The 12,245-nt window shown below is 44.8% G+C and overlaps 2 protein-coding genes across 3 annotated transcripts in view; one reads left to right on the plus strand and one right to left on the minus strand.

The window, feature by feature from the left end:
* The window catches only part of camkmt (calmodulin-lysine N-methyltransferase), a 432,111-nt gene extending 423,123 nt beyond the window's left edge, over positions 1 to 8,988 (minus strand). Inside the window, exon 1 of one of the 2 annotated variants that reach the window (XM_072510908.1) lies at positions 8,558 to 8,988. In XM_072510908.1, coding sequence (XP_072367009.1) covers positions 8,558 to 8,695 — 138 coding nt within the window. In that variant the 5' untranslated portion in view covers positions 8,696 to 8,988. The remainder of the gene's footprint in view (positions 1 to 8,557) is intronic. The other variant, XM_072510901.1, reaches the window with a different exon arrangement.
* Positions 8,989 to 9,118: 130 nt separating this feature from the next.
* The window catches only part of prepl (prolyl endopeptidase like), an 82,086-nt gene continuing 78,959 nt past the window's right edge, over positions 9,119 to 12,245 (plus strand). The window contains exon 1 of the mRNA XM_072510875.1: positions 9,119 to 9,533. Coding sequence (XP_072366976.1) covers positions 9,348 to 9,533 — 186 coding nt within the window. The 5' untranslated portion in view covers positions 9,119 to 9,347. The remainder of the gene's footprint in view (positions 9,534 to 12,245) is intronic.

Here is a 12,245-nt window from a genome sequence, read left to right on the forward strand (position 1 = left end):
TGCGCAAGGAAACTGGAGCACCCGGAGGAAACCCACGCAGACATGGGGGGGAACGTGCAAATTCCACACTGTCACCAAGGCCGGAATTAAACCCGGATCCCTGCCGCTGTGAGGCAGCAGTGCTAACCGCTGTGCCACCCCAAATGGGTCCTTCCAGTTCACTGCCTCATTCAGTTGCCCTGTAGAATTTCTGGGAACCATTCATGCAGCTGTAAGTGCACTCAGAATTTTGTCCTAATACCCTTGATGCTGTTTCCTCATGTTCCTGCCACTTATTGCTATTTCACCTACTTATCCAAATGAAATACATTGTCTGGTACTGCTGGGCCAAACTGCTTGTTGAATCACTTTCAAAGTGCACTGTCTTAATACTATAAAGAGATTTTCTATTGTACTCATCCTCTTTTTCACTGCTGAAGTATCGTTGGAAAAACTGCCATAATCAGCCTCCTCATGGAAATCTTCTTATACTTGTATGCTTTCTTTTTGAAATATTTGTTCTTCGAATGTGGGCATTGCTGTCAAGAATGGATTTTTTGCCCATTCCCTAGATGCCTTGAAGTTGTGGTTGGTAATCCTACTCCTTGAACTGTGCAATCTTTTTGGCGATGCTGCTCCCACATCGCATTAGGAATTCCAGTTTTTCCACTCAGTAGCAGTGAAGGAATGGGAATATATGTCCAATGCAGGATGATGTGGGATTTGAAGTGGAGCCTGCTGCAAGTGTTTCCACAAATTTCCATTTCTGGATTATGCAGTACTGGGGAGGTGCTGAAGTGTCAGCGGTGATGCTTTTGACAAGGCCCCTTGTGCTTCTTCAGTGGGAGTACATGATCCCAAAGAACTATTTCAGGGCATGCTGATGAAAGATTCAGAGTGTGGGGCATGTCCCATGTGGGGCTCAGTATGGATGTTTAAAATAGTTACGCTGAAAGTTAGAAGTGTTTTTAATTCCTTCCAACTGTTTCAGAATAACTACAGATGTACAACTGGCAGAACCATCCAAGGTTAGTCATCTAAATTGCTTTGTTGGATGGTTCCCAATGCAGTGCACTTGTCCAGGGGAAGTTAGCACTTCTGGACAATTGCAGCATAAAGCCTCACCCGAGAACTTCTGAGACAAATTCACCAACACATCTTTGGGGTATTCCGCAAGTCTGACGCTGGGGGAATAAGGAAGTCACAGGCCAGTGTCCCATGTTTACCTGCAAGGCTACAGTGATCACTTTTCAGATGTACTTCATTTGATGTGAACATCCCAAATTCATGAAAGGCACCAAGTAAATAAAAGTTCTTTCTTTTCTTCCTCCTCAGTGGTAGAAGTTACTGAGCTGAAAAGTGCTGCTTTAACTTGCAGTGTTTGATGGAAGAAGAGGACTACTAATAAAACAATGCAGGTAGAGTAAGGTGTACTACAAATGCTCTGCAATGATCCACCAGCATGAGGCACTCACTATTGTAGATGAGGTATAGGTCAATATATCAAGATATTCAGCTCTTGTCCTGCTGAAATTTACAACGGGGCTGAGGTGTAGTTGCGTGTATGTTCCATTGTGGCCTTCAGCCAAAATCTTCCACAAGCAAGGCACAGCCAATGGTTATGAAGGTTACAACAATCCTTGCTTTCTATGCTTTCAGATAATTTAGGACATCAGTTACATTAATTAATCTGCAACACAGACTTTCGGAAACTAACTCCTTGTTGCTTAAACAAGTAATCTGATCACCTTCCCTATGGAAAGCCTGAAGTAGCATGCAACGGTTGCAAAATTTCAGAGCAGCAGGCTGGCTGCAGGATCTGGACATTGCATACTCATATGTGGCTACATGCTCCATTACACAACATAATGCAAGGTTGAACCATTTTCATCACAGGATTATGCAAATCAATGTTCACAACCCAGACAGCTCTTACAACGTCTGCATTTTAAGACAGTCTACCGTCCCATAACTATTTGACTGACCAAATGTAAGTGGTATCTGTGATGCTGCAGCCACCTGCCCCATCTTGCTCATGATATCTTTGCAGCAAGGACAAAGTAATCAAAGAGCACGCCACTGACATGCTGCTTCAGGTGCTTGAACAGATCTGGGGGCATCCTGAAGTACAAGGGAGGTGTCAAGAATCATGGTAATCTGCTGGAACACTGCGCAGCGTCATCAAAATGGTGCCTCATCGAAGGGATCCTGGCAAAGGAGGAAAGCGAGTTGCAGCAATGAGGTTAACTTGGGAGAACGGATAAAGAAGCTTTAAAAGAGGATTTGTTTCCAGCTGTGCGAGCCAGTTGGGAAGATCTAATAGAGAAAATATACTTTAATCACTCATGGCAGTAGACAAACAGAGACACCTAGGGGTTTAAAGAAATAGCTCCTTTAAAGTGTGGATACTGATAGATGAACTCGCAAAACAGGCTAGTAGCAATGTGATTTTTTTACAAATGGGGCAGAGAGTACAAGAAAAATGATGAATTTATACAAAGTACTGGTTATACAAAATGTAGAATACTGTGAGCTGGTTTGATCAGGCTAACACTGAAAGAGCATTAAAGCCAAAGAAAGGTTGTATGGTGTTGATTCACTGAAAATGATGCCAATTATGGTAAACTATAGAAACTGCATTGTAATATTCAAACATTTTCCACTAAAGCAAAAATAGATAAAAGGAGATTTAATGAAGATTTTTAAAAGATGAAGACGTTTGATGCTACGAACAGGCAAATACTATTACCTCTGACTGGGGAATCAGGTCCGACTGGATACCTATTTAAAATTCTGACAGGTGGGACAAACAGTGTTGGCCTGCTCAAGAGTAGCCTCCTCATTCCTCCACATGACAGAGGAACAGTGCAAGATATCCTATGGTGAAACACCGGCTTGCAGCAAGACCTTGCCTCCTGAACCATCTTCTTTTAATGCAGAAGAGATTTACAAGGATGTTGCCTGGTATGGAGGGCATTAGCTATGAGGAAAGGTTGAATAAATTTGGTTTGTTCTCACTGGAACGAAGGAGGCGGAGGGGCGACCTGATAGAGGTCTACAAAATTATGAGGGGCATAGACAGAGTGGATAGTCAGAGACTTTTTCCCAGGGTAGAGGGGTCAATTACTAGGGGGCATAGGTTTAAGGTGCAAGGGGCAAGGTTTAGAGGAGATGTACGAGGCAAGTTTATTTACACAGAGGGTAGTGGGTGCCTGGAACTCGCTGCCGGAGGAGGTGGTGGAAGCAGGGACGATAGTGACGTGTAAGGGGCATCTTGACAAATACATGAATAGGATGGGAATAGAGCGATACGGACCCCGGAAGTGTAGAAGATTTTAGTTTAGACAGGCAGAATGGCAGGCTTGGAGGGCCAAAGGGCCTATTCCTGTGCTGTACTTTTCTTTGTTGTTCTTTGTTGAATCTCGGCAGGTTTGTGCTGCCATGCTAGTGCTGCTGTTCCCCAAAGTGTTACAGCCGGAATGACACTCCCAGGAATATCCCCACCTGTTGCAGGGCTCCTGCAGCCACATTCATTTCTCCAAAAGCTGATGAGTATTAAAAACAAACCTTCCAAAGTCAGCCAAAGCTACAAATAAATGTTTCTGAAAATCCCAACTGCACAATTGATATATTGAACGCCAAAAAACTGGGTGAACCTTCATCGAATTTTGACCTCAGAGTGTTTATATTTTCAAACTGTTAACATAGCAGGTAGCAGCTGAGCTGCTCCAACTGTCAACACAACAAAGGTGATAATTAAAGAGTATCTGCTTTGAAATTCAGTAATCATCTCAATTCAATTACAATGAGCAAAAGATACATGGAGCTTAATGCACAATCTGAAGAATACAAAAGGCTCCAGTCTGCAATCAACAATCTCATTCTTCACGAACACAACCTCACCAACCCAGCCAAATACTGATGCATCCTGGGAAATGAGGTACATCATACACGCTCAGGCTACACACAGAAAGCTTATCAAGTCAAAAGCCCAGAATTTTGGGGGTGGTCGAGGCTTTAAGTTACATGGCATAATTCAATTTGCAAGGCAGCTACTATGCAATTTTCTTAACATGGGTTTTTGTCATAAACCTTAGTTTTGACATTAGATATTTTAGTTATTGGGAAGCAAAGGAACAGACTGTTATTTTTTTGAAAGAAAATTGACTAATTTAATTATAATTAGCCGTTTTATGTCAATGTTCAATACCATAAAGAAGGTGGTACAAGAATATTTTTACACATAAATTGACTGGAAGAGGCATAATAGAATTGTTGACTTCATAAATGTTGACACAAGGTGGCAACATATTCTGTCATGCCTCTCAAACTAATTCAAATGAAACATCATGACACTGAAAGAAAGTTAAATGTACAGAGTGGGAAATATATACTAGATTTCAAACAGTGGAAAATATAAAAGCATACATCTGCATGTTCGTCCCATTCGAATTATTCCATTATTAGTTCCTGTACCAACGTTAATATCCTTCGACAGCACCTTCCAAACCTGAAATCTCTCCCACCTAGAAGGACAAGGGCAGCAAACGCATCGGAACACCACCCCCTTGTACTTTCCCCTCCATGCTACACGCCACCTGATTTGGAACAATAATTCTGTTTCCTAACTGTTGTTGGGTCATCCCCAGGACTCCCTCCTGACCAGCACTGTGAGTGTACTTGCAACCTCAAGGACTACAACTGTTCAAGAATTATGGTTCACCGCTACCTTCTCAAGGGCAATTAGGGATGGGCAAGAAAAACTGACTTTTCCATCCTATGAAAGAATAAAGAAAATTAGAGCAGTGGAAATTTACATTGGCAGTATACACTAAGTGTGGGCATATCCCATCAACAACTAAAATAACCTGTATTTATATAGCATCTTGAATGGGAGTTCCCAAGACACTTCGCAGATACATAATCAGGCAAAATCGGACTCCAAGCCACGAATGATAGGGGGATAAAGAAGTGGGGCAATGTAGAACAGGTTTGAATTGGTGGAACAGAGTTTTCAAAGGGTTAGATCATAGGGCGGTATTTAATGGGGGCGGCCCACCAGCTGGAGAGTCAGCAAAATCTCCGCATTGCCTGTTTTCAGGAAGCTCCACCAAATTAAGTGCAAGTTGGACATTTAAATAGACAGTGACGGGCCTTCCCCATGATCAAGGGCTCCAGGGGCAGATGTCCTGCTGACTGAGTACTACCAGCCAATCAGCGGCCAGCAGCTCTTCATTGCTTTCAGTGCCACCAGGGAGCTAGCAGCTGCTGCCAGTACTACACCCATCCAAAGCTCAGGATTTCCCATGGACCCGAACACAGGTGTGTGATGGCAGGAGCAGAGTCGCAAGAGCTGGGATCCCGCAAGTCCAGAAGCCTTGAAACAACTCCAAACAAGGTTTCCTTTTCGGGCTTCTTGCATGACAAGTTCTCCACCCGCCACCAAATGAATACCGGAGGCGTGGGATGAGGCCCTTAAATGGGCATTAACTTAGCAAGCCTTTCCACCATGGACTTAATTGGGGCAGAGACAGAAAGGCAGCAGGGTCCCCACCCACTATCCTCCTACCCAATTAAATGCCCCCCTCACCACCAATCTTGCCACAGGGAGGGCATTAAATGTCACCCATAAAATCTTCCAGCACAGAATGAGACCTGCCTTTGCCTTTCAGTTATAATGGGACAGGGTTCTTCTGCCCCGCCTGCCGCAAGATCGCAACGGGTAAGACGCGGACAATGGAAAAGTCCATTGATCTCGAGCGGGATTCTCCGGTCGTCGGGTAAGGCCAGAGAATTCCACCCAATGCCTCTCCATTTTTGTTTCCCTATGAAATCTTCAAATATCCTGCTTGCTATTCATTATTTTGTATCATCCTCAAACTTCAAAATTATATTCCCTCCACCCAAGTCTAGTTCATTTTTAGATCAGAAAAAAACAATGGTTCTAATGCTGACCCCCGGGAAACCCCACTGCATACTTCAGTCCAATCAGATAAACACTTGTTCATCATAACTCTTTGCCACCTATACCTGTTAATTATGTACCCAAGCTACCACCGTCCCTTTAATTCAGTAAGCTCCGATGGCTGAAGAAGGTTAGAGACACGCGGCTGTGAAAGCATCTAAGCACCAGGATGAAAACTTTAAACTTGAGATTATGAGGACGGTGAACCGATATAGTTCAGCGAACGAAAGTATGATGGGTGAACAGGAATTGGTACAGGACAAGAAATAGGCAGAGTACTGGATAAGCCCAAAATCTATGGAGGCTTCCGGATGGAAGACTAGCCAGGAGACGATTGGAATAGATGAGACTGGAGGTGACAACACCATTGGTGAGAGTGTCAGCAGCAGGTGGCCCAAGGCTGGGCAGGTGGTGTTATGGAGGTGGAAGAGGGCAGTGTTTGTGATGGAGAGGATTTGGAGCTGGAAGCGCAGCTTTGGATGAAATAGGACACCAAAGTTTCAATGAGCCCCATTCAACTTGCGACAGTTGGATAGAGTGTGAATTTGGGAGCAAGGATATGGAGGGGCTGAAGATGATGGTTTTGACCGTACCAATATGAAACTGGACAAAAGTGAGAGTCAGCTAGACAAACAGATTGACAACACAAAAGCAGTGGAGTAGGCATGACAGGTGGTGGAGCGTAGAACTGGATTTCTTCTGCGTACATGTGGAATCTGTTTCCACAGCGTTATAGGATGCCATGGGGACATCCAGATGAGGGCGGGGAAGTGATCACATTGATGCTTGGTGGACTCCAGATTGATTGATTGATTGACTAATTTGATTTATTGTCACGTATACCAAGGTACTGTGAAAGGTAGTGTTCTGCACACAGTCCATATAGATCGTTCCATACATGAAAAAATAACCATAGGACATAAATTAATACACAATGTAAATACATAGACACAGGCAGTGGGTGAAGCATAGGGAATGTAGTATTACTCAGTAGAGAAGATGTGTGCAGAGATCAGTTCAGTCCCTAAGAGGGTCATTCAGGGTTCTGGTAACAGCAGGGAAGAAGATGTTTTTGAACCTGTTAGTGCGTGTTCTCAGACTTTTGTATCGCCTGCCCGATGGAAGAGAGAATAACCCGGCTGGGAGGAGTCTTTGATTATGCTCTCCCAAGGGTGAGAGTAATTGGATGGAGGCAGTTTCAGTGTGATGGACTGGGCTGTGTTCAGTACTCTCTGTAGTTTCTTACGGCCTTGGGACAAGCAGTTGCCATACCGAGCTGTGATGCAGCCAGATAGGATGTTTTCTATGGTGCATCTGTAAAAATTGAGTCAATGTGGTCATGCCAAATTTCCTTTGTTAAAAGCACAGAGATGCAAAGATTATTCTTTTTGTTTTAATTTAGAGTACCCAATTCATTTTTTCCAATTAAGGGGCAATTTTAGAGTGGCCAATCCACCTAACCTGCACATTTTTGGGTTGTGGGGGCGAAACCCACACAAACACGGGGAGAATGTGCAAACTCCCCACGAACAGTGGCCCAGAGCAGGGATCGAAACAAACCTGGGACCTTGGAGCCGTGAGGCAGCAATGCTAACCAGTGCGCCACCGTGCTGCCAAAGATTATTATTTGAAAGGGCAGCACGGTGGCGCAGTGGGTTAGCACTGCGGCCTCACGGTGCCGAGGTCCCAGGTTCGATCCCGGCTCTGGGTCACTGTCCGTGTGGAGTTTGCACATTCTCCCCGCGTTTGCGTGGGTTTCGCCCCCACAACCCAAAAATGTGCAGGCTAGGTGGATTGACCACGCTAAATTGCCCCTTAGTTGGAAAAAATGAATTGGGTACTCTAAACTTTAAAAAAGATTATTATTTGATGCAGATGCTCAGGTTATGATTGAATAGGCAAGATGGGAAGCAAGTGAGAACAATCCCAGTGGATTGGACACTGAAGTTGTTGAAGGAAGTTGTTGAAGCCAACTGTGCCAAAGGATGCAAAGCGGTTGACAAGGGCGAGGAAGGAATAGTGAGCTATCATCACAATCACAATGCGTGTCAATGGTCACTTTGGGTAGAGCAGTTTCAGTACTGAGGTGGGGATGGAAAGCTGGTTGAAGAGATTCAAAAGCTGTAGTTGTGGGAAAGATGGACACACATTTGGGAGATGACAACATGCTGAAGCATTTGGAGAAGGAAGGTTGGCAAAGTAGACGGATTAGCAGTGGTTGGGGAGGTGGGTGCGGTGGGCGATGATAGCAATTGTCAAAGAGGTGACAGCACCCGATGAGAATTCCATTAAAGGCCAGAACCGATTGGCCTTCTGTGCCATGTGCTAACCTGATCCTATGTATAACTTTAAAACAAGGACTAAATTATCTGTTCACCTTGGTCCAATTGACCCCTGTTCTCTAATCCCACTTCACCTCAAGAGGACACTTGGGTCTTGACAATCGTGTGTGCAGTGCAGCGGCTAATTCATAATAGATATAAGCTGCACAATACATACAGCACTTCCATAATTTGCACAGCGCAGAATTATACTGCATCCCTCTGCCTTTATTCCCACTTTTTCCTGTGCACACGACAGAAGGCAACACCCTCCCCAGAGTTGGCTCCTTACCCGTTGCAGCAGTTTCCAGCGGGCTTTCGCCGGGCTGGGCGGGGGCTGCTCGCGCGCCCTCCCGTTTCCATGGCAGCCCCGGGCAGCCGCGGGTTCGGAGCCGGGCGCCGCTTTCTGATCCCAGGGGCCGCATTCCATCAGCGCGACAAACGGTCCCCCGAGCGGCAGGAAGAACAAAGTCAATCAGTCTCCCTCGGTCTGTCTCTCTTACACTCCAGCCATTCTCTTTGGGTGAATCTGAACGACATATGCTTCACAGTGATGCATCTCTCAATGATTGCTTCTCGCTCACAATGCAACAGTCTTGTTTTTCCCCCTCCTTCCCCCACCCACTAAAGGCACATAAGTTTCTTGCGAAATGAATAAAGTGGATGGAGGGGGGGGGGGGGGAAGCGAGGGAAAAAAAACCTGACGGTCAGAGCCGGCTCGCGTGCATTTGTTTTACTTCCGGTTAGGAGGCACGGCAGACCAAAGCGATCGAGGTGGAGTCGGAATCGACGTGAAGGGCGGTGGTGATTGGACGATGAGTGACGGCCCGGTGATTGATTTGTTCAGTCTCAGGGTGACATCCTGAACTGGCACCTGGTTGCCCCTGACAGAGGCGAGGGAGGCAATGCGGCTGCCCGGCGGTGGGCGCCCGGCCCTCAGCTCCGATTGACATTCGTCCACCATATCACAATAACCGTTGTCTCTTTTCCGGCACCGAAACTGTGGGCGCGGTGAATTACTTTTGTGTTTTATTTCTCCCCCCCCCCCCCCCCACTGGCGCGCGGCCTGGACCGGTATTAAAATGCGCCGAGTGGTCAGCCTGGCCATTCGCCACCTGTCCAGGTGCCCGGCCGCAGCAGCTCCGTGTGCCCTGTTCAGCAACCCCGCTGCCACTCTGTCCGGCAGCTGCAGCGACCCCAGCCTTGTGAGAAACCATCACAACTTGGAGACGGGAGGACATAAGTTATCTCCAGGTTCCAATGATCAGGTGAGCACCGCCACCCCAGCCCCCCTGCATTGAGCTTCATCTGCACGACCATCAAACTTCACTCTGGCCTTTTTATAATACAGTAAGAAGTCTTACAACACCAGGTTAAAGTCCAACAGGTTTGTTTCGAATCACTAGCTTTAGGAGCACTGCTCCTTCCTCCGGTGAGGAAGGAGCAGTGCTCCGAGAGCTAGTGATTCTTAACCTGGTGTTGTAAGAATTCTTACTGTGCTCACCCCAGTCCAACGCTGGGATCTCCACATCATGGCTTTTTATATATATATGTAATTTCCCTACATGTCTTGCCAGGTCGGTATAGTCTTGATGGGCTGAATGGCCTCTCTGCACTGTAGAAATTCTATTCTAAGTGTTCACACCTGTGTTTCCTACCTCAAAGATATGCTTTCTGGGCAATCACAGCAGGTCTGACAGCATCTGTGGGGAGAAAGACAAGGGAGCTAATGTTTTAAGTCTGGATGACTCCTTGTTTCAAATTCCAGCATCCACAAGAATGTTCTTTTATGCTTTCTGGGGTATTGTGGCACAATGGCTGGTGTCCCTGCCTCTGAGCCAGAAGCTCTAGATTCAAGTCCCACTCCAGGACGTTGATGGCTGAGGAGGATGTGTTCATAACATGGCCATTATCAACCTATAAATTCTTCAAATCCGCCAATGACAGGCGACAAGAGCGGGAGGGTCTCCTGGTCAGCCATGCTAGATGTGAAGTGGTGCCCCTCAAGCTGTAGCCTCTGATGACAGGCTAATGATCTGTTCCAGGTAAAAACTAGCCATGGAAACAGATATAAGCATGTGCCTTGTCTGCTTCACGTATCATTAGACATGGGAGGGAACCAAGGACAGATGTACTTGTCATATGCAACTATTGTATTTAATACCTATCCCATGCATGTTCTTCCTTTCAACTTTCCCATTGTATTTTGCTACATTCACTTTTATAATGGATTATGTAAACTTGTCAAACTGCAATTATCATTTTCTACCAGTGGAGATGCTGCAGTGACATCATGGGGTGGGAGTGGTTGGCAACATGTAATTAGAATGTGACATGATTACATACGGGTAACTTATCATCATTAATGTGGACAAAAAAAACTATAACTAACGAGTGACCGAATACACTTGCCTCATAATTTCTCTGTAACTTGAATGCCTGTCTACCTTGTGCCTAAGTGACCAGGCTAGAGCTGGTCCTCAAGATTTGATTTGACCAAGTCACTGTACAATTTGAAGACCACTTTCACTGGCTGTTTTAGCTGTATCGTTTAATGTGGTAACACAAAAGCAAAATACTGCAGATGCTGGAAATCTGAAATAGAAACAGAAAATTCTGGATACATTCAGCAGGACACTCAGGTAGTATCTATGGAGAGGAAAAAGAGTTAACTTTTCAGGTTGAAAACCTTTTGTTAGAACTAGAAGAAGTTAGAGATTTTACAGTTTATAAGCAAATACAGAGCCCAAGATAGGGAAGTTGAGGGGAGAAAAGAGAAGGTTTGCAATTGAGCCAGGGAGGGGGGGGCAGGAGTGACTAATTGACAAAAAGAATGATGCTGCAAAGTAAAAGGGGGGTAAAGAAACCCCCGATAAAGAAACAAAAGATGAGTCCCGAGGAGGTGTAAATGGCAACAGCAGAACACCGAGCTGTCGAAAATGGGAGCTGTGGTTATGATCTGAAGTAGTCAAACTCTTTATTTGAGGCCAGTAGGTTGTAAGGTAATCAAAAGATGAAGTGCTATTCCTTGAGATTTCATTGAGCTTCATTGGTACAGTTAGGTGACAAGAGAATGGTCAAAGTGGGATACAAAGTAGAAAACGACTTGCAAACTCAGAGTCACACTAGAGGCTGAAGAAAGATGTTCGGCAAAGTAGTCACTCAACCTGCGTTTGCTCTCCCTGATATTTAACCTTTGGTTGACTTTGTTGTTTGCTGCTCTGTATTAGTTGAACATGCTGAGTATTATGTCTTTTGATTCCTAGGTTTTAAAAAATCAAATACCTCCAAATCCAAACATAAGTTGTCTTAGTGGTTGCTGTAGTCTACCTGAGATGTCACCTCTTCAGAGGTGGCTAAGCAGGATCATTCCTTTTCTGATTCATGGCTGATGGTTATTCCCTAAATGATTATTGTAAAGATAATCTTCAGGTTTAGTCCTGATAACTCCATTATTTTACACAACATTAAAATAAGTCACTTTTTCTGTATGGTTAGCATGTTTTTAAATCTGTTCAGTGTCCAATTATTCCCTCAATGCCATAAAAAAACTCCTTCCACATCTTCTTTAACATCTTGGATAAACAATATTTTTTAAGCCCTTTTTTTTCTTTAAAAAATAAATAAATTTCGAGTACCCAATTCATTTTTTCCAATTAAGGGGCAAATTACTGTGATTAATCCACCTACCCTGCACATCTTTGGGTTGTGGGGGCGAAACCCACCCAAACACTGGGAGAATGTGCAAACTCCACAAGGACAGTGACCCAGAGCCGGGATCGAACCTGGGACCTCGGCGCCATGAAGCAGCAATGCTAACCACTGCGCCACCGTGCAGCCCCTTTTTTGAACCCTTTTAGTCTGTCAATAGTTATTACTTCAAAATCTGCAGTCACTTTTACCTTGACAATTCAACTATCAGATCTGCCAAATTTTGAAATGAGATACCTTCTTTCATTTCAAAAGAATCATGAGCATTA

The sequence above is a fragment of the Scyliorhinus torazame genome, chromosome 1 (assembly GCF_047496885.1).
Source record: "Scyliorhinus torazame isolate Kashiwa2021f chromosome 1, sScyTor2.1, whole genome shotgun sequence".
Classification (NCBI taxonomy): Eukaryota; Metazoa; Chordata; class Chondrichthyes; order Carcharhiniformes; family Scyliorhinidae; genus Scyliorhinus; species Scyliorhinus torazame.